At 45.6% G+C, this 27508-nt stretch overlaps 1 protein-coding gene across 3 annotated transcripts; it reads left to right on the top strand.

Annotated features, from left to right (window-relative positions):
• Positions 1-406: 406 nt before the first annotated feature.
• Positions 407-27508, top strand: dync1li2 (dynein, cytoplasmic 1, light intermediate chain 2). 3 transcript variants are annotated; one of them, XM_076286658.1, is made up of 13 exons: positions 407-736; positions 1650-1723; positions 2118-2234; positions 2568-2798; positions 11493-11659; positions 14412-14505; positions 14971-15106; positions 17537-17648; positions 17814-17873; positions 20477-20518; positions 20765-20882; positions 22285-22410; positions 23437-27508. In XM_076286658.1, exons 1-13 carry the CDS (start codon positions 642-644, stop codon positions 23451-23453), a joined length of 1389 nt encoding a protein of 462 aa, XP_076142773.1. In that variant the 5' UTR covers positions 407-641; the 3' UTR covers positions 23454-27508. The 3 variants fall into 3 exon arrangements, with proteins under 3 accessions (XP_076142773.1, XP_076142772.1, XP_076142774.1); XM_076286657.1 differs by having other exon boundaries at positions 23432-27508; XM_076286659.1 differs by lacking the exon at positions 407-736 and adding an exon at positions 1340-1514 and having other exon boundaries at positions 23432-27508.

The following is a 27508-nucleotide window of genomic DNA, read 5'->3' as shown; positions in this document are numbered from 1 at the left end:
TTTTGTGATGGTCACAAAGATTTAAACATTCACAATTGCCATCGTCACATAAGATTAGCCTACTATCTGTTTGGTTCTTGCCTATGGTGTGAAATGCATGGATTTAGGTTAAATATGGCATAAGAGCCCCCCCCCACACACATATTTGTATTGTGCCTTATCAACAAGGTAGGCTAGTCCAATGTTTAGGGTAACGTTGGAGTTGGTGGCGTATATTACGCATTAGTCTCTGGGCTACTTGGCTACTGACCTGTAGCCTACTTGTTTTAAGCTGTTTAATTTTCGTTTCTCTTATTTCTCTTGCCGGTAGGTTATGCTCTTCACACCAGGGCGTAACCGGTTGCGACGCGCGCTCTGTTGGTCGTTTTCGAGAATGACATCATTTTAGCCAACGCGTATAGAGCTGTCTGCTGACCTGCCGTATCAGAATTACAACTGTGAGAAACTGAACGTAGGGTTGCGGTGCTCTGCTGTATTCCAACGCGTCAAACGGGGTTATTTAGCCGTTTATATATTTTTCAAATAATCTTATACAGAAATTAACGGAAGAACTCAGCTTTGTAAAAGTTTAAGTTACATCTAGGTCCTGAGGCGCCCAGGCTGTGCCTCTTGGTGCCTCCCTTTGTCGCTGTAGAAACAAGATGGCTCCCGTTTTGGAGAAGAAGCTCCTGGGCGCAACCGGGGCTGGCGACACCATGGAAAATAACACCGAGGATGAAGAGGGACAGAACCTTTGGTTAGTTTTTGTACTTGTCTGGTTGAGATTTACGGTCTCTTTGTGAAGAAAGACGAACAGCTAGCGGTTGATATATGCTTTGTCACTGCCGGTTGCTACTCAGGGAAACACCGGCCCAGGCTAACGTTATGGCTTCAAAACAGTACACTAGCAAGCTAACGGTAGCAGATCACCAACCTTGCATAGCAAAGACATCCTAACCAGTTCGCCACCCAGCAGGCTAGTTTAGATTCATGGTTGGTTTGAACACTCATACTTGAAGTAAAGCCTGCAGCGAATTTTGTAGTAATTTTTCTGAATTGTTGACATGTAAGCCAGCGGCAGGAATTTATGGCTAACGTTACATAGCTAGCAAGCTGTTGTTCCTGTCAAAAGTGGCGAGCAAAACTGACCAGTGTTAGCATACACTATTTTGTTCAGGCAGCTAGTGCGCTAGCTTACTCAGTCAACAGTGTAACGTCAACGTTAGCTTTGATTAAGCTAATGCAATTGTCATGAATGTAACTTAGAGAGAGCCTATGTCAACCTTTCTGTACAATATTACGATACTGCGAAAAAAATTGTTAGTTTTTAGGTATAGCTGCTGCTAGTTTGCAAAACCCGACATCTACTTTGCTCATTAGTGCTATCTTTCTAGCTAGCGTTCAAGTGGTGACTGACAAGCCCTTAACTTGCACGGGCGTTCTCTGGCAGTCTTTGGAAATACTGGATGACCTCATTTGTTGTGACGGATAACGTTCGTTGAAAATACATTTGGCATAATTATAGCATACAACTGGTATGTATTGCTAATGCAGCGTGTGAAGTTTCATGCTCTTGTATTAGTACCGCTACTTCGTATCACGTTTAATGCTAAACATGATGCAGTGCTTAACAGTTGCCTGTAAGTGATGTACTTTTGTTTTTCGTAAAGGTCTTCGATTCTTAGTGAAGTTTCTACACGGTCAAGTTCTAAACTGCCATCGGGAAAGAACATATTGGTGTTCGGTAAGTAAATTGATTTCATATACGTGCATACGCCTTTTTGGACTTATGAAACATGATGATTAGTAGACCTACATCTGCACATTATGTACTCACGTTATGAGAAGGGGAGCATTGTTAAAATTCTACATTGCACTTTACTTTGCTTTATGTTAGTTATTGCAATGCATATTTGCATAAATGTTTGTGGATGTGCTTGGGTTGGATGTAGCCTTTGGGGTGGGTGCACTGGAGCTAATTTCTTTTTTTTTTTATCAATTGTTCTAGGGTAATTTGCATCTCCTGTCAGCACTCATATTTCTCATATAATTTTTATCTCAGGCAAGGTTATTGTGTCAGTTGAGTTGTGCCTTTGGTGTTTGATGAGTTGGACCTCTTTTGTGCTGATGCTCCTCAGGAGAGGATGGGTCAGGAAAGACGACACTCATGGCGAAGCTGCAGGGAGCAGAGCACAACAAAAAAGGCCGTGGCCTGGAGTATCTCTACCTGAGCGTCCACGATGAGGACAGAGACGGTGAGTCACTGGAAGGGAATACCAGTTGTCATAGCTGCTCAGATTCCTGTTCTAGCACAGAATATGGGAGATTTGGGTGAGGTGGCAAAAAATAATGGTCCTTAGCGGTGTATTTGTAGACCTGTCTAGATTAATGTGTAGATGTAAGTCAAGGGAAGGTAGTTTTTGGTTATTGATTGAGGCAGCTTTCAAGCTTTTTAAAGTGTCAGGCACTGACTTTGTTTGTCTTGTGTGTTTCGTGGTAGTATGTTGCTAGTTGGTGTTGCCATAACCCCCTCCCCTCCCTCCCAATCTGCCTTGTACCCCTCTCCCCTCTGAAATTCCCCCCTCTAGATCTCACACGCTGCAATGTTTGGATCCTGGATGGGGACCTGTACCACAAAGGTCTGCTGAAGTTCGCAGTCTCGCAGGAGACGCTGAAGGACAGCCTGGCGGTTCTGGTGGCAGACATGAGCCAGCCTTGGACCATCATGGAGTCCCTGCAGAAGTGGGCCAGTGTGCTGAGGGACCACCTGGACAAACTCAAGATCCCACCAGAGGAGATGAGGGAGATGGAACAGAGTAGTAAGTGTCTTGGTGATGTTCAGGTGTTTTTGTTTCTGTTGATTGAATCGTCTTTTAGCTGAGTTCAGAGTTTACAAATAGCCTGCATCGTGCAAGGTATTCCTAGTGAGGAGCTGAAAATAGTGTGTTTGTGTGTGTGTGTGTACACTTGCATGATGTGGTGCGGTTGTAAATGAGGGTTGTAAATGAGGGTTTCTTCAAGTTTTTGTTTGTGATGCAGCAGCATCATCTGATGACCTATCTTTCCCCCCTTTGGGCCACGGAACATACTGTGGACTATTTGTGTGCATTGTGTGCTACTTTGAATATGAAAGATGCTAGATAAAGCAGCAACATGAAAATTGTGGGTAGGCCTTGTTTTGCCGTGGTGCAGACTGGGCCTAATGTCTCAGCAGATCTGATTACCAGTAATGTCTTTGATGTGGAATACAGGCCAGGGCCCAGCTTGGTGAGGCTGCTGAGGAAGCTGGGTTGTTTGTTTGTTTTCCTCGGTACAGTCCTGGATGCGACTGATGCTCTCGTCTAATCTTACGCACACAGGGCTTTGTGCATGAAGCGCTCCTTTGTGTGGGCCATTTGCATGCTTTTTGATTTCTGCCTGAGGTACAGTGTGGATATGGCTCTCAGGCACGGCTGCTTCTGAAAGAAGCTCTTTGTCTGGTCGTCGGTGAATCTTCTCCCTGATGAGATGCTGGAAAACACCGTTAGCTCGAGTTTGACTCTGGTAGCCACTGGCTGACGTAAGATGCCAGATTTGGCAGTTATCCTGCTGAAAGGTGATTGAAATGTGAAGCTGCTTTGTGTTTGTGCAAATTGAATACACATGTGCCCCCCCCCCCCCCATGACATTTAATAGCAGTTTCTATCTCTGTACAGGTGTTGGTGTAACAACTTGGGGTAATGAATTGCATGTAATTAATTAAGGCAGTAATGATCTAGATTAGATATCAACACATGGGTGTTCCATTTTGTCTTTGTTTGTTATGGAAGTGTGTATTTGTTGCCTCAATGCCTCAAGGTTCAAGGCACAGAGAGAGAACGTTTGTGTGTGTTTACTCCACCTGACAAACTTCAATGTTTTTCACTAGCCATCAGACCTGAGCTTGCTGGTCTCTCCGCATCTCTCTCTGTTGTTTAGTGCATAGGAAGGACAGACAACTCCAGTCTGTCATTGGACACTGACCACTGAGATGGAGGAAGAGGAAGTTAAGTGGTCATGGTGTTTATTGACTCACTCACACTTGGGCAAAAATTTTAAGCTCAGCCTTCTACACTACCCCCATGTAGAGCTTGGGAACACACGCACACACACTGATCACTTGACACCCAGCTCGTATGTCAGTGGTTGGATTTTGCACCGGGGCCCCAGATCTCTCGGGGTACGTCTGAATTCTTTTGGCCGACTGACGTAGGTGGTGAGTGGGCAGCTCCACCCTTTGGAAAAGTTGGCTGCCCTCTCTAACTGGTGCCAGCGTTCTAGTGGGTGTCCTGTGCATCTGTTTGACACACTTCAGGTGTCATCAGCCGGAAGCCCCTATGTAACTCGTTGTTCTGTCACATGCACTGTAGCAGGAGGTTTTTCCCCCCTGCAGCGTCAGACTCATTTGGAAATTGATTTCCCTCTGTGATGTCCATAGCTGCACATGTGTGATTGATTGGCAGCTGGCTGAATTGTCAGTACTTTTGGTATAAAAGTAGCCTAGAAATCTAGACGCACCCTAGCGGCGGCAAATTAATTTGCTCAGCTTGTACGTCTAGTATCGAACCATAGGAATTTCTATTGGCTTAACACCGTGGATGACGGCCAATCACATCGCTCTATTTCGTTAGAGAGTCTTAAGGCGGGCTTAACAGGATAACGACATCCTGCGACGGTGAACAACAAGGAAGGTGGCTATGGCAAACGAAGAGCGGTTGTTTGAATCGGCGTTGGCGTCAACTTTGGAGGAGTTGGACTTGTGCTTTTCTTTGAAAGTAGATCAACACAATGCACTTAAGTCATTCCTTTCGAAGAAGGATGTATTTGCCGTTTTGCCGACCGGATACGGATATGGTCGTAGCGCTGGCCTATTGCATGCCTAGGCAGTTTGAAAGACAATTCTCTGCCCGCCCCTTGGATTAAGCGAGGTGAATGATTCGATGCCAGACTATACATGTCAATGATATAGGATGGCCCGCCAGGCTAGTATAAAAGGGAAAAAGTAAGCAATGTCTGAGTGAATAGGCACCTAGATAGTAGATGAAGTAAACACACAGAGGAGTGAGGCTTGTTGGTGTGTCGGGCATGAAGATTGTGGAAAACTCTGGTTGTTAAACTCTGGTTGTTAAACTATGTTAGGTGGACCAGCGCTGCACACAATGGACCGTATGCACGGAAGGCTCTTTGGCCAGTGCCAGTGCCAGTGTCTTGTGTCCGGTGGAGCGTTAGCTGTATTGTAACGGCATCTTCTGCTATATTCTTCTCCTTAGATGTTCACTCCGACACTAAATATCTTAGATGTTCACTCCGACACTAAATATCTTAGATGTTCACTCCGACACTAAATATCTTAGATGTTCACTCCGACACTAAATATCTTCTTTGCCCAATAATAATAAAAAAATGAATACATGCATGGATGTAAAAAAGTGTTCCATGCATATAATCCATTGGCAGGGAAGTTAAACAGTAGAGATTTGTTGTGTACCAGAAGACAAGTTCCTTGAAAGTGAACCTGTTTGAAATGAGGAATTACAGACAGGCTATATCAAGCATGCAACTGTGAAGCGTTCCAATAGTTTAAGCAGACTGGTCTAATGTTTTTGAATGTTCGCGGCACTATCACATCGGGTGTAGCCGGGCTCCATGAATTATAGTGGAAGCCAATGACTGCAGCATATACGCACCTGGTGAATCCTGCGTGTTAGGTTGGTGTTGTTGTTATTGTTGGTAAGCTGTGCCCAGACGAAACAAGCTTAGAAAGACACAATAGGTGTGAGTGTCTGCGTCAGTATGCCAGACAGCAGCTGTGGTGTGAGCATGGTGTGAGCATGGTGTGAGAATGGTGTGAGCATGGTGTGAGCATGGTGTGAGCATGGTGTGAGCATGGTGTGAGAATGGTGTGAGCAGCACTTTGGGGAGACCAAGACGGTGCGACGAGTAGCGGCGGGGCACTGGCTGTGAGTGTCGGGCAGCGATGAACGCGGATCAGCTAGCAGCTCAGAGCGCCACACAGACTGTCCTCGGAGCGCCGGCCAGACAGACAGCTTTTCGCTGCTGATCTGGCACCAGTCGCCGAGGTGATGTCATCTCTGAGAGAGAGAGAGGGATAAAGATAGATAGAGAGGGAGGGAAGGAGGGTGGGAGGGAGGGAGGAGGAGGAAGAGGAGGGGGTAGAGGGCAAAGAGGTAGAGACGAGATTAATAATTCTCCTCATGTAAAAGTGAAAGCACAGAAGGAGAGATTGGTAAGGGGGGGGGTGTACAGAAGAAGGAAGGAACGGATGAGAATTAGCATGTCATAAAAGCACATGGAACACAGACAGGGAACAACAAGCGAGGGAGGGAGGGAGGGAGTGAGTGAGAATGGGAGGGGGAGGGAGGGAGAATGGGAGGGAGGGAGGGAGAATGGGAGGGAGGGAGGGAGGAGTAGGCATGTGTCCAGCAGTTCTTACAGGGCGTTGCATCATGTGCTTTTCCTCCCGCTGCTGGATCAGGGCAGGCAGAACACTGAGCACCATATAGGAGGAGGAGGAGGAGGAGGAGGAGGAGGAGGAGGAGACAAGACACAGACAAGACACAGACAGACAAGACAGAGAGAGGGAGAAAGACCGAGACAGAGAGGCTGCCTCAGAGCACTGTCAGTGAATACTCAGCCAAGCCAGTATGTCTGCCAGCTGACTCACATGAGTGACTCTCGCTATTTGGGCAGAAAGGTCAGAATGGCACTGTTCACAGCCGATAGCGGCAGCCTCCCAAAGCTTTGGCCTAATCATGCATTGTGTTAATGTCAGGTCGCATTGCCGAGTCAAGTCTCCTGAAACATCAGTGTGGATGTGACCCAATGGGGGGTCTGCGAGTGCGAACGTGTGTAGCGTGCCGTGGAAGCGTATTGGTTTCACATGGGCACTGTGTAAGCATTCGGCTTTCATACGGCCTACATGCTATACGCGCTTAAAACAACAGCATGCGGCTTTCATACGGCCTACATGCTATACGCGCTTAAAACAACAGCATTCGGCTTTCATACGGCCTACATGCTATACGCGCTTAAAACAACAGCATTCGGCTTTCATACGGCCTACATGCTATACGCGCTTAAAACAACAGCATGCGGCCCTGTGCCGCCGCACAAGCCCTGGACCCGCCCTTGTTTACACAACGTCGCACTTGGTGCAAAGTCGAACAATGGCCAGCGATTAGCTCCCATGTCACTGTCTCCAATTAGTCTGCCCTGAGGCCTGCAGTCCCTGGGCCCTGCTGGACACTGGAGTTGTATGGTGGTGGGTCCAGGGACCTGTGGGTCTGCCCGTCTGGTTACGAGCGAGCGGTGTGAAAGCAATGCAGAGATTAGGCTGAGTTATGTCAGAAATGTACACTATGCACATCAGAGGCGGACTCCGTGTTAAGGAGCCTAGATTGCGTGAAGCAGTGGAGATAAGGAGGCAGTGAGAACTTGTTTGTTTGTGTTTTGTGTTTTATATGTGTATATGTTTTATATGAGTTTGTGTATTTTTGACTGTAAGCGTGTGTGCTACCTAAATGAGTTTGTCTATGTGCATAAGTGCGTGTGTAGTGTGTGTTTGCAGGGGTAGTAGGCATCTCTGCGTGGATAGAGGCGAACCTTATCTGGCTGCCTGAGCTGTAGGGACAGAACAGCAGCCATGTGATGACTAAACAGCAGCCATCAACAGTAAAAGGGGGATCAGTATCTTTACGGCCACAGACTCATGGGGTCTTTCCCTTCAGCCATCACCCAACAAAGCATCCTTCAGCTCACAGGACACTTGCTCTTGGCTCCCAGCAACAGCTAAACAGCACAGCATAGTTTCCAATAATGATGGCCGTGTGTGTGTGTGTGTGTGTGTGGCAAGCGAGTTCCGAGAGCAGTGGTGACTTAGTCTGTAAACACCCTTTGGGAAAAGGCTAGCTGAGCTTTTGCTTTGGCATCATGTGATCTAAGCCTGATCAAGAGCATATTATGCGTTTTGAAGATGTTAAAAGTCTCCCCTGTTTTCCACACTGCTGAGGCTAGTGGCTAAATGTGTGTAAGAAACACTACAGGTATTTATTTAATGTTTGGATGACTTACTTTTTAAATCTGGTTTGATTAGAGGTAGGTCATTTTAGCCACTTTACATAAGTAGTCTTGCAATTTACACAGGCCTTACAGGCCTTTTTCTCTGGTATTTAAGTGCACCATATGTCTTTGTTTGTGTGTATCTCTGCTGTCTCTGTGGGTGTTGGATGGAGAGAGAAGCTGTGTGTGTGTGTGTGTGAGTGATCCATAAACTGCATTCCTCGGGTTCCTGAGGAAGCACTTCCTCCTTCCTGCCTCCTCTGTGCTTTTCTAGGAGCACAAGCTCTCGGCTGACGTGGCCAGGAAACACTGATCTGAGTACAGATCCGTCAGCCTTACATCACTGTCCCTGCTATTATATGACTCAAATACGGATCTGAGATCTGTACTCTGTCCCTGCTATTATACGAGATGTCCTAGGTGACTCAAATACGGATCTGAGATCCCTACTCTGTCCCTGCTATTATATGAGATGTCCTCGGTGACTCAAATACGGATCTGAGATCTGTACTCTGTCCCTGTCTGGGGAAACGGTGGCAGGCACTCCCTCTCCCTGTGTGTAATGAGTGGGCTGGCACTGCTAACGATTACTAGCCTCCTGTGACAGATGTGCTTGTGAGTAGAAAAGTGCAGTCTGAAACCCTGCTGAGGGATTTCTTGTAAGCGTCCACTCTACATGGAGAGATTGGGGACTTTGGGTTCTTACATGGACAGTTTGATGCAAGAAGATCTGCGACTTAGTGGTCTGAAGTGGGCAGTCTGATTGAGCAGAGCCTGCTGCAGAAAGGAGGACACTTGGCTTAGTTTTGAGACAGATTTAAACTTGGCACACCCAAAAGAGAGGCACAAAGCAGCCCACTCTTAAGATTATATTGGGTGTAGTGCCAGTCGACCAATAAGCAGGTCACAAAAAAAGTCACATTGTTTCTATGTTTACTATAGTTCAGTGTTTACTATAATTTAGTGTTTCCTCTACATTGATTTTGGGGTGACGGTCTGCCACGGCAAAATGAATGCCACCACGGTATGAAAATTGGGGCACGCTGCCGCACGATGTAGCTGCAGTTGCCCCTTTAAATGATCCTGCTGGTGTAGCCTCCCCCGCTGGCTGTCGCTCACATTGCAATTGAAAAATAAGTAAAACGAGCCAGATGTTATTATGGCCCGTCTAGTTTCACTTCACACTTTGGGTTGATGTAGCCTAGTTTACTGTAAAAAAAAAACCATTCACTTTCTTCCGCACTGTTTTCTCTTCATTTTGTAGCACTGGCCACTGCTTCAGAATTAGGGAAGGCGCACAATATTGTCGTGTCCGCTGGCTAGTGCTCACATAATCGCAGTTTAACAATAAACAGCAATGCTAATCAGAGGTACCTGTCTAGTTTTATTCCATACATTCCTAATATTGTTTTTATAGACATTTAGTGGCATGTGCTATCAAGAGCTTCCATTCACTGAGCCATAGGTTACTGCGGTGCGGTAGCCTATGTCTGTTGACATCCCATCTTGGATGGTCTGCCCCCACTGCTAAAAACAAATCTAGAGGAAACACTGTAGTTTATGCACTTTGCACTGAATGACCCCCTTCACTGGTGATGGCTCTATTATGTTTCTGTAGGTAAAATGGACCAAGCATTTTGTGATCAGTGAGATAGGATGAGTAACAATCGTTCTAAACAGTCAACTTGCAACATGGGCAATGGTAGCCTAAGCCTAGTTACTATGTTAAGGATTTAGGAAAAGATGAGCGTGTTATTGACCTACAGGCTGTACAGCTTAGCTTATGTAGTTACTGGTCAAATATTTCGTATCGCAACATCGGACCGTAAGTATCCCATATGTTTCCTTTTTGATCAGGCATGTCATCCGAATTTTGAGTCGCATTTTAACCTGTTTTACACAACTAGACAAGCAGACGGCAATGCTAAACCCCACACTGTTCACACAGTTATAGAAGTGGGCGCAAACGAAAGACAATTAGTGCATTGATGACCGCATAAACCTTCTTTAAAGCATCACAGCACTTCCTTATTGGTCAGTTGCTGCATCAAGAGTGTTTTCTATGGGCAGTAGACATTACCAGTGACCCTTTTATTCAACAATTGTATCCTGTATACGCTGTGGGGGAGGAGTGGTCCAGAGAAAGCTCATTGTTTCCAGTCCTATATGAGGACAGGGCAGTGTTGACGTCCCAGGACTCTCTCAGAGTTAACTGCTCCAGCAAGGCTGTGGGGGTTTGGGCAAGGCGAGGCTGTGGGGGTTTGGGCAAGGCAAGGCTGTGGGGGTTTGGGCGAGGCTGTGGGGGTTTGGGCAAGGCAAGGCTGTGGGGGTTTGGGCGAGGCTGTGGGGGTTTGGGCGAGGCTGTGGGGGTTTGGGCAAGGCGAGGCTGTGGGGGTTTGGGCAAGGCGAGGCGAGTGGCAGAGGCAGGACAGAACTGCTGTCGGCATCACTCACATCAGAGATGGTCCACTGCAGTCAGACTTCACTTTAAAGTGAGAGGGGAAGAGAGAAGTAGAATGGAGAGAGAGAGGAGCAGCGCAGGGGTCAGAGAGACTGACCTGAAAAGAGGCCGTGACTGAAAGCCAGCTCCTCAGTCAGTAATCTCTCTCTCCCTGCCCCCCTCAGCTCAGCTGCTGTGCAGTGTAGTAGACCCCCCCCCCCCCCATCAGCACGCTGCTTCCCTCTGTACAGCTTCAACGCAAACACAGGACATGCAGCTTATGCAACAGCCCTGGAATGTTCTAACATGACCATGTCCAAATGGGGGGGGGGGGGTTCGGGGGCTTCAAGTCCCACGGCTGGATCAGTGCTGAGTGTGAACATGACTCTGTATAGGTGTGGAAAAGCAGGGATCCGGTCCCTAAAACACACTGCATGTGGAGTTTACTCTGTATCTGTTCCCTAAAACACACTGCATGTGGAGTTTACTAGGTGCAGAAAGACACAGCAAAGCTCTCTCCGTGTCATGTGCAAGTGTAATGTGAGGCATTTTTCTCCTTAACTGTGTTCTCTGATAGCAAGTTGCCTTGGGCCTAGACACCTAGTGTAATGTGCTGCAGTGTCTCTCAACTTCACAGAGCTGAGCTGAGGTTAGGTCTCTGTGGGTAACTAGAAGACTGCGATGTTGCAACTGGCACGTTGGCTCCATTTGCTCTATTTTGCCTCCGGTTGCTCATGACATTTGAGACTGAAAGCGCTCCGAGTTGTCCCAACGCTTGGGTATAATGGTTTTTTTTTCTCATTCCATTAAGCACACTCCTCCTTTTTGCTACCTCACTCCCTTTTTCTCACTTGCAGGTCTATATGTTTTCTGTTTCTCTCAACGTCGTCCTTTTACTGTTTGAGTACAGACAGAAAGACTCAACCCCCCAGTGAAATGTTTCATTAACTGGACATTTCTTGTCCCCCACCCCCAGTGGTGAAGGCCTTCCAGGAGTACGCGGAGCCCGAGGACAGCATGCCGGCATCACCCCAAAGACGAGCGCCTGCGGCTGGGGGAGAAGATGAGGGAGTGCTGCTCCCTCTTGGAGACAACGTCCTCACACACAACCTGGGCATTCCAGTGCTAATAGTTTGCACAAAGGTGAGCAGAACACAGGTGTCCCTCCCTCGAGAACCAAGGGCACAGGGCACATGCAGAAGATGAAATAGGATCAGGGTGACGCCAAATTGGGTTTAGCTGAGAAAACGTTGGGAGATTGTTTTTACATTGTTAATCAGTTAAATGAGAATAGCTCTACTGTCATGGCTCATGGAGTTTGGTTAGGACACATTTCATATAGTGTACAAAAATCTTAAACTTCACCATACATTGTACACGTCCATGAACACAGTTTGTGTGTAACATGAATCGACAGAATTAGCTACATTGCCCCTAGCTACAACCACGAGTCATTGTAAGAACATGCTACTGAATGATGGTAACATTGTCCAATGGGTTTACAGTTCAGTAGCACTGATTGTGTGTGTGTGTATGGGTTCTGAAGCAGGTTTAGTGCTTTGTCTGTATATTTGTGTGTGTGTGTGTGTATATTTGTGTGTGTGTGTGTGAGAGTCCTTGAGGAGAGCTCAATCAGGCTGCAGTGAAAGGCCGTCTTTATGGAGGCTGCGGTGCTGAGCCTGGAGGGCTGCACTGACAGCACTCAGCCCTGTGTTCATCACATGCTGCTCACAACACACTTCAGCTGCCTCCTCATCTGGGCCACATCAAGACACACACACACACACACACACACACACACACACACACACTCACTTACCTCCTATTAACTCTTACACAATACCCGTAGGCTCAGCAGCCCTGCGTCTTTGAGTACGTAGGTGTGCAGTGTTTCCCACAGAATTGAATTCTATTTGTGCTGATAGATTTGCAGAATTAACTTGAATGCAACAGTTTTTAACAAATTAGCACAGCGTGGTTATGATGCTAACCAGATTTAAGCACTATTTAGCACAACCTGGAAAATCATTGTGTGGTGGTCAATGTTGATATTGTGGTGGGCCGCCACAAATAAGTCAATGTATGGGAAACACTGGTGTGTGTGTGTATGTCACAACTACGATCACACACACCAGTGTTTCCCACACACACACACACACACACACACAAGCTGTCAAGCCCTATTATGACATGTGCAGTTTACTTCCTCCTCATCCTCACCAGATGCACTCGCACCCCTGCTTCTGTCCTATTGCAAATAAACACACTCCATTCTCTACACACTGAACAGTAATTCCCTGGAACACACACAGATGTGCTCTATTCTGCCTCATGATAACGGATTACACACACACACACACACACGCACACACACACTGTATAACTGTCTGACCCCCGACTTCTCACTATAGTCCATCATGTCATTTGCAACAAACAAACAAATTTTTCAACAGTGATCCATCCTAATCTCCCTGTTTATAATCCACCTATTTGGATGGTGTATTTGTGTTGCACTCTTTAAATATGAATACCATCCAGCTAATTGCTAACTCCAGCTAACTCCATAGCCGTGAGCCGTGTGTGTAAATGGTACACCCACGTGCTGAGCCGTGTGTGTAAATGGTACACCAACGTGCTGAGCCGTGTGTGTAAATGGTACACCCACGTGCTGAGCCGCACCGGCAGATGGAGAGTGCTTTCCCCACAGTCTGTCTGGCCTAAATGATTAAGGGGGAATCTGTTAGCACTGTCTGCTGAAGAGTTGTGTGATTTTTGTTTTAGCTCGTTTCACAACACACCAACACACACACGTGGGAATGTGCTGGTGCTTTACACATGGCCAGACTCTATGGGAGGCCTGTGTGTGTGATGGCCCCTGGAGAGGAGTTGATTTAGGAGTCCTGGAGTGTGTGTGGGTGTTCATAGGAAGTGCCAACCGTGTGTGTGTGTGTGTGTGTGAGTGTGTGGGTGTTCATAGGAAGTGCCAACCGTGTGTGTGTGTGTGTGTGAGTGTGTGGGTGTTCATAGGAAGTGCCAGCCGTGTGTGTGTGTGTGTGTGTGAGAGTGTGAGAGTGTGTGAGAGGGAGCGAGAGAATGAGAAAGACAGATAGTCAGTGTGATATCTAAAGTCCAGGCTATTTTAGATAGCTGTGTGTGTGTGAGTGTGTGAGTGTGTGTGTGTGTGTGAGCTCCGCCAGTGAGAAGCCCCGCGTGTGTTTGCAGGCCTGGTGCTCCAGCTGAGTGTGTGTATGTTTTATGGAGCCGCCTGGCCCCCGCCAACTTGGCATCTCCCCGGTGAAGACGCGCCTGGCACTCCCTGAGTCATGCTCCAAGATGGCTGTCCATGGAAACGCCATTAATGAGGTCGCCATGGGGAATGTGTGTGTGTGTGTGTGTGTGTGAGAGAGACAGACAGAAAGAGAGGCAAAATCCATGTGTTCGTGTGAAAAGAGCAACGTGTGTGTGTGTTAAAGCACCATTCCGAAGGCCATTATGGACAAGATTTGTGTGTTTATGTTAAGAGCCTAAGGGTGGTAGCTACAGCCCGACTAGTCTTTTTTCCTGGAGGATGACGGAGAGAACTCATGACGATTAGGGCAGGGAAAGATGGATCGAGAGAGAAAGCAGAGATCGATAGACAGGAAGAATGTTGAGCCAGAGAGAGAAAGCAGAGATCGATAGACAGGGAGAATGTTGAGCCAGAGCCTCGCTGATCATTTGTATGCCCTTCAGGGACACCGTAGCTGTCTTGTCTCAGCAATAACGGTCTTGTTCATGGCTTTATCTCACACCCACTCTTGCCCTCTCCCTTTCTCTCTCTCCCTCTGCCCTCTCCCTTTCTCTCTCTCCCTTTCTTTCTCTTTCTCTGCCCCATCCCTTTCTCTCTCTCTCTCAGTGTGACGCAGTCAGCGTGTTGGAGAAGGAGCATGACTACAAAGAGGAGCACTTTGACTACATCCAGTCCCAATTGAGACGATTCTGCTTACGATGTATCCTTCCTACAGTCTACTGTCAGAGCAGACCATTCTCAGGGGGCAAAAAAGCCCAGTCTGTGATGTCCTGACGTAATAGTACTAAGCCCAGTCTGTGATGTCCTGACGTAATAGTACTAAGCCCACTCTGTGATGTCCTGACGTAATAGTACTAAGACCAGTCTGTGATGTCCTGACGTAATAGTACTAAGACCAGTCTGTGATGTCCTGACATAATAGTACTAAGACCAATGGGCATACAGCAATGTATTATGGCAGACATGACCCACGTGTCACAACATCGCTATGTACTATAGCTGTTTGTTTTACAGGTGTTTACAGGATTGTCACAGTTCTCTCAATTCCTGATATTAAAAGTGAGACTGGTTGTGCCATTTGTTGTCAGTTGACCAGAGACATTTGCGTAACGTTACATGGGATTACCTGTATCTGGTTGGCTCCTTAACCCAACTCCCTCCTCAGACGGAGCTACCTTGATCTACACCTCTGTGAAGGAGGAGAAGAACCTGGACCTCCTCTACAAATACATAGTGCACAAACTCTACGACTTCCACTTCACCACGCCCGCCTTAGTGGTAGAGAAGGACGCAGTGTTCATGTAAGGACTCCTTGTTGTCTCCTGTGTTCCACATGGCATGCACATTCTGAAACAAAGGCACTTACTGGGAATCCACTGCTCCTGTAGGGCTAAGGTCTAAATATGACTGCTGTTGTGGAAGAGGATGCCTCAGTGTTCACTTTTTATCACAAAAACCGGGGGGACATGAAATAGGAAACAAAGAAAGTGGGTCAGACTATTATCTATCTAACATGTTGCTTAACAATTATTTATTACACTACATGTTAAATACACTACATGTTGCTTAACAATTATTTATTACACTACATGTTAAATAAATAACCAGCTTCTCAAAATAACAGTTAACAAAGTAATAACACCAAACAAACTATACAACAGTATACAAATATTTCAAAATATTTGTGCAATTTTAAGACTATTGCAAACTATAGAACAAGTGCAAAATAACAAAATGTGCAAATGTGATCAGTACAAGCCATCCTCCTTGGCTTTAAAAAGAACATTTCAAGGACCCTTTGGTAATTGCTCTGTTTTACTATTTGACCATTAATGCCTACCTTCATGCAGGCTGTCAGACTGTTGCCCTGCAGCCTGTTCCGCAAGTCTGTCCTGATCTATACACCGAGAGTGAATGAAGTTTAGATTATTTTATAGTTTTGTGTAATATGGATGGAATTTGAGCGTGGAGCACTTTTTAATTTAGAGGCCGGAGCGGCCGCTCTGATACCGCTCACACCACAAGTCTGAGGCCCAAACCCACCCAGAATTCATGTCTTCCTTAAAAAACCAAGACCGTTAAATTTCAAATATATTGGCCATATAGCCTAAGTTTGTTGATGGGGATGGAGTTAGCTAAATAATTTAGAAAGCATACGCGTAGCTACGGGCAGCCCTGGCCGGGCACGTCTATTTGTCAGTCTTGCCCGTCCGATTAGAGGACTTTCCTTCGTTTACGCTCACCATCTTAAAAAGATGCGCAAGTCAACGCTTCGCTCAAGTGGCTGTTTACTCGGCGCTCTTCCGCACAAATTCGCGTCAGGTCGCTCCGCTCAATTCCGCTCCCTGCGCCACTTAAAAATCATCCCACTACAGTGAAATCACTCCATGCTCGCTCCAATTTTAAAAGAGGGATAAATGACCTACAAGCCAAATTGAAAAAAAACACGCTTGGCAACGTTAATACACATAAGCCTAAAACTAAAGGGATCAGAGGGATTAATTGCCTAAAGAATACAGGCTTAGCATCCCAGTTTTACTTCAGCCTTCTGCTCGATATGAAGCATTCAAATTGCTCACGCTTTTCTTTGCTCTCCGTAGCACACTCATGTTTCCGCGAAATGTGTCCTCTTAGATTCTAAAATGAATCTTTACTCACTGAAACTGTGTCACCACATGGTTATTCTTGCTCTACATTGTTAGTATCTAGTTGTTTTGTAGGAATAGTACACTTGTACGACTTATCAGTTTCCTTAATAACAGTAGCGTAGCCAGAAATGTTCAAATTGGTGGGCACAGAAAAAACGGGTGGGCAAAGCGAATTTGATTGAACATAAGAGAGGCCTAGATTAGATACACCATACAAGCATTCATCATAGGCATGTTATATTTATTACATAAAAGAGGAATGCATTGAACGCATTTGATCACAGCTGACAAATTACGCAGAAACATTTTCAACTGGAGCAAAACAATGCATGAATGTCACATAAACACAATTAGATTGACCATATTGGACAACTGCCTTATCATAGGCATGTTACATGCATGACATGAAAAGTGGAACTTATAGAATGAAAATGACAAATTACGCAGTTGTCAAAGCATTTTAAACGACGTGCGCAAAACTGATGAACCCAGCATCGGTGCGTCGCATAAATTAAAACACAAATTGAAGCAACAATCCTACCACAAAACCTTTCCATAAGCCTGCAACATTTATGACATAAAAAGTGGAATATGAACGCATTTCATCACACCTGAAAATTAAACGGAGCTGTAATTTGACTGATTCTAGAGAGCGAGGAGCGGGATATTTGCATCGCTCAGCTCCGTTCACTAGCTCTGATTTTTTTTTGACGACGTAGTTAAAGCGGCAGGCCTGTTTTGCTAAGGCGGCCGCCTTGACTGCAAAGTGCTGCGGGAAACCCTGCTTAAAGAGCAAGATACAAAGGATGTAATTTGGTTGGCTGCTGAGCTCAAATCAGAACACTCCTGTAAGGGTAAGGCTCCCTCTTACTATACCTGGTGTAGTTGGCAAAGAGCGATGGAGTGTTCGTTTATTAAGGCATTCCTTCCCCTCTTAAACTGCAGGGCTGCACACTTAATCCGGTTCATTTGTCAAAACCTGTTTTTCATTCAAGTGCAGTAATTAAATACCTGCGATTAGGGTAGAGTAGCCTTCCTTTGAGAGTGGCGAGCCTTTTTTTCACCCTCCTGTTCTCCTCACAGTCCGTCCGGATGGGACAATGAGAAGAAGATCGCCATCTTGCACGAAAACGTCTCCAACTTAAGACCTGATGACCCGTTTGAAGACGTCATCGGGAAGCCACCAGTCCGGAAGGTGCGTAGGCGTCACCGACATTAGGGCCTCTTACAACTTGGTGTCATGGAATGCATCATTAAATGCTTTTCTTTCTTGTTTTTCTTTCTTTCTTTCTTTCTTTCTTTCTTTCTTTCTTTCTTTCTTTCTTTCTGTCTCTTTCTCTCTCTCTCTCTCTGTGTGCAGTTGGTGCATGATAAAGAAGTGTGTGCTGAGGATGAGCAGGTCTTCCTCATGAAACAGCAGGTTTGTGATCATGTGACCTTTTTCCATTAAAGCACTATGACAACCGCCCTCATGTACCTGGAGGAACAAGACTCTAGACAAGCCTCTCCTCTTAGGCAAATGTGTACACACACACACACACACACACACACACACACACCGACCCAAGTCACCCTGGATAACCAATTAGGGATGGGTGAAGTCTCTCAGCTCTGTTTAATTGGATGGGAAAGATCCATAGGCAGTTAAGTTTCTCTGGCTAACCAGGATGCTTGACTCACCTGAAGATGCCATTGGTGTTCAGCCTTGTCTTAAAGGCTGGATAATAGGCTTGCTGGACTTAAAGACACGCCAGGCACATAACTGAAGCTTTCCCTTCGCAGAGCATAAATATAGTTTTGGAAAATGTGCTCGATGTTAGACTTGCTGTTACTACTGATTATTACCAAAGTACAGGTTTCAGGTCCAGGTGGTGGTTTTCAGCAGTTAGCCCATAGGGTTATGGTCAGGGTCAGAGAGCAAAAAGATTGTTACAGACTCAGTGAGGACTGTTATGGGCTCAGTGAGGACTGTGTAAGAAGAACGCTCATAAATGATATATATATAGCCTCGGAAAGATAGAGACGTCGAGCTATATCATCACTTAAAGGAGCTTGTGTGGACAAGTAGGGTGAAGAGTTAAATGGCAATGATGTTATTACATACTCGTTCATCTGACTCCATTTGATTAATAATTTGTATCACCAATCAATTACCAAGTAACTAGTTTATCAGCTATGGAGGAGAATGACATGGCACACTACGAGAATTGAAGTTGTCCGATTGGTAGGCAAATGAACAATTTAATAGGCATTAAGTCTTAAAGGTAAATGTAACCAATATCACTTCAGTTGAATGTACAAGAAAACTCACATGGTCTACTGTAACAAAGTAGCAAATGGTAACAAAGAAAACTTAACCAATTCACAGAGGTAAACTTGACAAGTTAGAGATAACTGATACACCAGATAAAACAATACAAACCCAGAGATAGAGAGAGGGGGAGAGAGAAAGAGAGAGAGAGAAAGACAAAGGGAGACAGAGAGAGAGGGGAAGAGGGGGAGAGAGAGGGAGATGAAGAGGGAGAGAGAGGAAGAGCCCCAAGATGGGAAAGAAGACAGAAGAGCAGAGCAGAGCAGAGCAGAGAGAGCCGAGAGGAAGAGAAGAGAAACAAGGGAAGAAGAGCCTCCACTTTTATCATTCACTTGGGCCACCCCCGACTCATCAGAGCCTTTGTTGTCTGAGGTGGATGGGTGTGGCCCAGGTGGATATCACAACTTTATGCTACAGTTTAATTCTTAATCTACAACTATACACAGATACATTCAATTGTACCAAACCCATAATCAGACTGTTGCCCACATTACAAGTATTAATTCAAGACCAAACATGAATGTATTATTCACAACACATATTTACAGAGCAATACTGTATGATAATGAGGTTGGCCTATCTCACCACAAGACATCAAGTAGGCCCAGGACTGAGCTATCTCTCAGTAGTGGGGCCAGAACAAGGAACAAATGGTCACACTTTATGCATGAGCGGGTGTTGGGGATCTTTGGCCATGGCCAGCTAAGACAATACAGATCAAACGCAGGCATCCACACATGTAAATTGACTGCAAAAGGGATTCTTTAGAAATGCATAAGGTTTGGGCAAAAGACGGGCCTTACACTGTTACGGACTCAGTGAGGACTGTTATGGGATCAGTGAGGACTGTTATGGGATCAGTGAGGACTGTTATGGGCTCACTGAGGACTGTTATGGGATCAGTGAGGACTGTTACGGACTCAGTGAGGACTGTTATGGGCTCACTGAGGACTGTTACGGACTCAGTGAGGACTGTTATGGGATCAGTGAGGACTGTTACGGACTCAGTGAGGACTGTTATGGGCTCAGTGAGGACTGTTATAGGCTCAGTGAGGACTGTTATGGGCTCAGTGAGGACTGTTATGTTTCCTTGAAATTGATTTGAATAAATGTAATTTGAATCCCCAACACAAATGGAATCATACAGTTTGTTGTATGAGATTCAGATGATTCAGCATTGCTGATTAATTAATTAGCTGAGAGGCCCCAGCTCCAGCGTCTGCCATGAGATCCTTACCCGCAGCACAAAACAGGAAGAGAGCCTTCTCATTAGTCCGTATGTATCAATAAGTTCAATTCTCCTAGCCATGCACTGAAACCTGCTTTCATGTTTCTCACCGGTGGGATTCTCCTAATCAATGGTAATGAATATGTGGAATTGATGAATGCTACAATGGAGAGGTCAAGATGGCATGGCAATGGCAGTTCTAATAAAACATACAAAACCTAGGATGAACACACCCAAGATGAAGAACGTACAGAACTAGCTAAATATTTTCAGTAAATGCATATTGTGTCTCACTGTGAAAACTGGTTGTGGTTAATAATGTTTGGGTGTAGAGATTTAGGATTTGCACCTCAACCTGGACAGTATTCTTTCTAAAAGCATGTCATTTTGATGTCTTTGCCGTATAGTTGATAAATCAGGTTGCATGTTGTTCCTGTTCTCTTTATCTCATTGATATATCTTTTATTTCACTCAACCACTGCAGTCCCTGCTAGCCAAACAGCCTGCCACACCCACAAGAGGAACAGTAAGTGTGATTCACGCAGACACACCCACCCACATCCCTGTGCACTACGCAAACTCTTTTCCCATGTGCTTCCAGCTGTTAACGCCTGATTTCTCTCTCTCTCTCTCTCTCTCTCTCTCTCTCTCTCTCTCTCTCTCTCTCTCTCTCTCTCTCTCTCTCTCTCTCTCTCTCTCTCTCTCTCTCTCTCTCTCTCTCTCTCTCTCTCTCTCTCTCTCTCTCTCTCTCTCTCTCTCTCTCTGTTTTCAGGAGTCGCCTGCACGGGCCGCCTCTGGCTCGCCCCGGCCCACCGGTCGCCCAGGCCCCACTAACGTGGCTAGCGTATCGCCCATGACGACGGTGAAGAAGCCGGACCCCAACATGAAGGGTGAGCATTGAAGTCTCAAGTGTAGTCTGTGCTCAGTGCCGGGTTTGGCACCTGTGCGTTGCAGCGTGTAAAGGAATAGCACTGCACAGTGTTGAGTGCAGCCAGGCCAATACAGAGCGTGCTGTAACCCGAGTGGGCTCCTTGTTGGAGATCCTCTCTCTCTCTCTCTCTCTCTCTCTCTCTCTCTCTCTCTCTCTCTCTCTCTCTCTCTCTCTCTCTTTTGTTATATTTTCTTTCTTCCTCTTATCATCTCTCTTCTCCCTGTTGTCCTTGTCTCATCTGTCTCCCTTTTCTCTCGTTCTCTCTCTTCCCATCTTCCCATCTCTCTCTTCCCATCTCTCTCTTCCCATCTCTCTCTTCCCATCTTCCCATCTCTCTCTTCCCATCTCTCTCTTCCCATCTTCCCATCTCTCTCTTCCCATCTTCCCATCTCTCTCTTCCCATCTCTCTCTTCCCATCTCTCTTCCCATCTCTCTCTTCCCATCTCTCTCTCTTCCCATCTCTCTCTTCCAATCTTCCCATCTCTCTCTTCCCATCTCTCTCTTCCCATCTTCCCATCTCTCTCTTCCCATCTCTCTCTTCCCATCTCTCTTCCCATCTCTCTCTTCCAATCTTCCCATCTCTCTCTTCCCATCTTCCCATCTCTCTCTTCCCATCTTCCCATCTCTCTCTTCCCATCTCTCTCTTCCCATCTTCCCATCTCTCTCTTCCCATCTCTCTTCCCATCTCTCTCTTCCAATCTTCCCATCTCTCTCTTCCCATCTTCCCATCTCTCTCTTCCCATCTCTCTCTTCCCATCTTCCCATCTCTCTCTTCCCATCTCTCTCTTCCCATCTTCCCATCTCTCTCTTCCCATCTCTCTCTTCCCATCATCCCATCTCTCTCTTCCCATCTTCCCATCTCTCTCTTCCCATCTCTCTCTTCCCATCTCTCTCTTCCCATCTCTCTCTGACATTGTATCCTCCTTTCTCTGATTTTACAGTTTATTTTGTATGTACCCATTTTCACAGTCCTCTTTCACTTACTTCGTCTTCGTCCCTTTCTGTTGATACACTGGTTCTCTCAGGACGTTGGGAGACCCAGACTAGTGTGTAGCCAGTGCCCCCTAGAGCTGACTGTGTACATATTTCCAAACAAATACTGACACTACAGACAGGACTGCATAGTGTTTCACTGAGAACTGAATTATGGAAGTTAGCAACTTATTGTGTACCTTTTTTACCCTGCCACCTTCAGGGAAAACAGATTATTATTTAGTGTGGCTTTGTTGATTATTCTCCAGTAGTTTAGTGTTCGAGAGAAAGAGAAAAAAAAGGTTCATGAAATGCAAATGCATTTGCTGTCTGAGAGCTGGCTGATGCATTTGCTGTCTGAGAGCTGACTGATGCTCTTCTGTTGTCAGGGGCGGCAGCGAACGAGGGAGTGCTGGCCAACTTCTTCAACAGCCTGCTGAGCAAGAAGACCGGCTCCCCCGGAGCCCCTGGCTCACCGGGGACCCCAGGCGTCCAGGGCTCTGCCAAGAAAACAGGTACGACCCCCCCCCCAAACCTCCAAAACACCCCAATACCTTCACTCCCCTCGTCCTCTCTCCCTGACACACACACACACACACACACACACATGCACATGCACGCACGCACACACGCACACACACACACACACACACACACATGCACACACACACACGCACACACACACAGGCTGTCTGTTGTTGTCTTTGGATCCTGCTGTTGTGCTCTCTCATTCGCCCTGAGAGAGAAAGAGAAAGAGACAGGAAAAGGAGAAAAGAGAGGGAGCGCTTGGAGAGGCCGAGTGCTGAGGAAGAGGCCCACCTACCCATCAGCCCCTCCTCCTCCTCCTCCTCCTGCGCCAGTGGAATTGGGTGAACGACGCTCTGGCATGAAGCATCCCCGACCCCATACTACCACTGATGCGTCACACACTGTGGCTGACATCATGACCTAATGCTCCAGACTAAACTCCTCATACTGCATACTCACCACGCTGCATATACAGTACACCCCCCTTCTTATGGCTTGTGAAATAATATCATCACTTTCAAGTTCTGTTATTTGTCACAACTGCAGCTTGCAACATTGCATCATGATTGCAATGTGATGCGAAAACAGTTCATACGTGTTTCTGATGCTGTAAAGTCTTCTTTTTGTAGACAGAGGGAAGAAAATGGATTGCAGTAGGTTTCACAAAGCTAGCTGCCCATTGAGCATGACAGGCCTTTGGCCCTTTGGCCCATCAGTGATAAGATTTATCAGTGCTGCTTCTCTCAGCGGTCATTATTCAAACCCAAAGAATCATTCTCATTCATTCGCATGGAGCTCTCGAGTTTGATTCCCTCTGTTTTTAACGGCTATTTTTGCATGAGTGCTGCTACCCAGTCCATCTGTCAGGCATGGACAAAGCCGCACGTCTGCAAATTCCATAAGCTGGTTGGCTTGTGGTGGTTTGCGTAACCCCTGTGTACGTCTCTCTCTCCCCGCACAGAAGCTACAGGAGATTACTTTCTGTTTTTGTCTTCTCTCTTTCTCAAGGGCAGAAGCCGGTTTTGACTGACGTCCAGGCGGAGTTGGACCGTATGACTCGCAAACCCGACGCCATGGTAACGGCCAACAACACCCCAACGACAGAGAACGAGGCGTGACCGCACTAACAGCAACGTCCTTCAAACGAAAAACCCTGGAAAAACAAACAAATCAAACAAACAAACAAAATTACAGACAACAAACACACTCACCGACATGCATATATAAGCAAAAAAGAAACAACTTTGACCGTATGACCAAAACTCCCCAAAGCGTATGTCCAGTTTGCAGCTGAGCTCGGTTTGGTCCGAGTTAGCGGGAATGCTAATCAAACAATTGCATTGATTAGAATGAAAGGACGGGGAATGTATTGGATTGAAGAGAGAGAGGGGGAGAAGTCCTAAAGGCTTGGCGGAGTTCATTCTTGTTTCATCGACCCTAATGTTCTCTCTCTCGTTCATAATAATTTTTAACCCCCTTTTTTGAGTCATGCAAGGCTGAGTGAGTGAGGGAAACACTTCAACTCCCCGGGAAGGGAAACAAAATCCCCTGTCCCGTTATTTTTTATTTAAATTTTTCGCTTGGTGAGGGGAGCTAGTTTTCGCTCGTTCGTCCTGCGGTCTGCTGCGTCCCCCTTAGCCAGTACCATCCATCCGCAGCTTCCTGGTCAGCGCATCCTAACCTCCAACCAACTGCTGTGGCCTCAGGGGTCTTCCTCCCAAACGCATTCTCCAACTTGTTCCATTTACTCAAACACAAAATGTTATGTAGTGTGTATGAAATCAGATGATTTATCAATACTGTTTGTATTTATAATGGAAAATCCAACCTTTTCCTCCCTTTTCTTTAGTTTTTCCTCCCTAAATGGTTCAATTTGATTTTCGATCATAAAGTGTTCAGCTAGCACATTTAACTCCACTTACGGTATGACACTAACGGCACACTCCTACTGGCCAATAGCATAACGAGTGGCTACCTGTCCGAGGGCCAATCAGACACCACTGAGGATCCTGTAAATATATTGAGAAGAAAACAAATATTTGCTATACAAGCTTTTTTTTGGTTTGATTTTTGTACAAAACAAATGCAATTATTTTAGCAAAATTATGAAGTGCTTCAGAATGAAGTCTGAATTGGGAAGTGGAGGAGTCGAGTGGTTTAGCATGGCAAATCTTTCTGTTCCCATGGCTACAGGTGTATGCATGTTTTTGAGTGAAGGCGCCAGGACAGCATCTTTACCTTCAAAAGAAACAAACAAAAAACAAAAGTCCCAAAGTGCCTGGCACATTGTACTGTTTGTGTCGTAGTAGGGGCGCTTGTCTGGTGGAGAATTGCACTGTAGTACAGACAGCAATGGTTTTCTTTTTCTTATTTTTGTCCACATCAGTTTCCAATTAATTTATTTTGTTTAATTTGTTTTGTACTACTTACGTCTGTGGTCTTTGTTTGATTTGACTATTTTTGCTTCCATTGGTGGCCTAGACATTGTTCAGCTGAGCAATAGAGAGCATGCCTTTCTTTTTTTTTTTTTCTTTTGTTTGAATAGTCAAGTAGGTAAAAGTGGCTTAACTAGGCCGTTAGCTGCACAAGCATTAGAACCAACTGTAGAGAAAGAACCTACGTGCCCTAGAGGAACACACTCATGTGGCTCCGCCTACTTGTGTAATATCTCAATGCCGCCAGGCCAGGTGTCACAGGACGTTGATTTGTGCGATATTTAAAAAAAGAAATGGCTTTGTCCTCACACATGAATGAAAGACGAAATGTTATTTGTGTACTTTTACTCAAATCAAATGTTGCTTTTTATATATATATACATGTTATATAAACTCAACTGTACTGCAGTTCATGTTGAAAAGAAGACATTCCCAGCACTACACCATGTAGATGTAGAAGCGTGTCCCCGTTTCAAGACTAGTTTTGGCTGTAATGTTTTTCATCTCTCTCTTGCGCGCTCTCTCTCTGTGAGTGTGTGTCTGAGTGAGAATGAGAGTGGCTCGTCCCCTTTGCCATCAGTGCAGTTGCTCCATACTCTGTCTGTACTCAGGGTAGAGCCTTAACCCCCCCCCCCCCACCACCAACGCCAGCCTTGCCCTCTGCCTCTTCATGCCCACACCATGCAGTCTGCAGCCACAGCCATTGGGAGTTTCATGCCATGCTCACGTTTTGCAGTGTATTATGGAGTCAGATGCCACCATATCAAAGAACAGATACACCAGAGAACTGCAAATATTATTTGGCTCATCAGGGTGTTTCGTACAAGCACAGGTAGTTTAAAACCTCAAAGCTCTTTTTTCCTCCATGTTCTGGTGATGCAAACGTTCTCCTGTGGTTACATTGTTTTTCCCTTTGCCTTCTTTGTTCAAGCTTTGAACTCTTTTAACATGACAACGCAGCTATGTGGCTTCTTACTAACGACAACCACATCTTTTCAAAAAAATGGACAAAAAAAGGAATCTGCTGAGAAATTGGAACCAAAGACCTAACTCCCACTTGTGTTTTTAGACTGTGTAGCGTCTGTGTAGAGTAGCGTTCCCTCCGTCTCTTGCCGAGCTTCTTATTCCAAAATGGATTTTGTGCCTCCTGGAGTGTTCCGGAATTTAACTCTGGAGCCTTAGGGTTCAACTCTGTGTCATTTTAGCTCTTTCTAAGGGAAAAAAAACCCACATTGTAGTAGTGCAGTGTCTACTTTTTTTTCTTTTTCTTTTTTTAACTGACTGATCAGTAGATGAGGTAGAAAGAACAAAGAAAAAGAGAAATCGGTATAGGTGAAGAACGCATCCAGACTTCTGCTTCCCCCGCAGCCTTCGTTTCCTTTTCCTGTTGTACCCTAATCAGAATGCAGTGCTTAGCAACCACCTGCACCAAGGATGAGCATTTATCACTGATTTTCAGGCTAAATACTGTAACACAAGATTTGCTGCTTTCATGTCAGATCCAATGCACTTCATTGGGCCAGAGGCTAAAATCAACCCTTCCTTCCAGCTACAGAGTGAAATCCAGTGAAATGCTTAAAAAAAACTCCCTGTCTGCCCTTTGGTAATCTGTTGATGACTTTACTCATAAAATAAAACTGAAATGCACTTAAACATAGATTTTTTTATTATTATTATTTCTGTGTGTTTTCCGTGTGAACAACACTATCCCTGTTTGGATGGTCTACACATCTTAAATGGCTTGCTATAAATGTACCTCTGCTCTCCAGGGATGTCATGCCAGTTGTCTCATTTATGGGGGGCGGAGGCAGGTAGAGGGATAGTCTTAAAATGAGAATGTCATGTCTCTGTGAGTGTAATTCAACAGTTGTAGTTAATTCAAGTCCTTGTTAGTCTTTCAGTTGTATTTTGGTTTTCCAATGAGTCCTTTCCTGTGGAAACGCCTCCCAACACTCTTCTGTTTGTTAGCCAGTTTCCAGCACATACACAAACTATTCTTGATTTCAACAAAGGAATCACTTCACGTGGTTAATATAAACCAGACATTTGAGGCATGGTAACTGACTGCAGGCAACCCAAAGGCCTGCACTGCAACGCCCAGTTCTATTGTTGAAACATCTGCTTTCTCAAGGAGAACAATCTCGTATGACAAAACAAAAACAAGTCAACAGTCATCACACAAACTCCCCTATTTGGCCTCACCATAGTGGCGCATTGGTGCCCCTTAGGTTTTGGCTTGAAGTTTATCCTTTCTTTTTTTCTAATGGCACATAATGCAACCACAAATCAACCCAGTTCTGTTCTGCTTCAGTACCACCGGACTGGAACGTAACTGCTCTGTGCTCTTAATCCTACTGATATGCATTTGCCCCTGCAAAGAGAAATGTTCAAGTATAGGAGTTAAAAAAAAGAAGCTTTTGCTTCCATTCCTTTTATATATGGGATTAAACGTACATTTTAACCACAAGGAGGACTGGATGTGTCTCTGTGTGTGTTACATCATGCACACGCCAACAAAAGTCTGATCTGTATGGCTTTAATCTGATGCATTATTGTGGAAATTTGCTTATAGTGCGGGTAAAATTAAGGAAATGTGTCTCAGTCCATTGGCTTCAATAAAGTAAGAATCCAGAGCGATGGATTACCTGGT

This window comes from Alosa pseudoharengus, unplaced genomic scaffold (assembly GCF_046254945.1).
Source record: "Alosa pseudoharengus isolate Yale_2024_CS ecotype anadromous, Long Island Sound unplaced genomic scaffold, YU_APseudo_1.1 YU_APseudo_1.1_scf_16, whole genome shotgun sequence".
Lineage (NCBI taxonomy): Eukaryota > Metazoa > Chordata > Actinopteri > Clupeiformes > Clupeidae > Alosa > Alosa pseudoharengus.
This window is presented reverse-complemented; position numbering and strand designations above follow the sequence as displayed.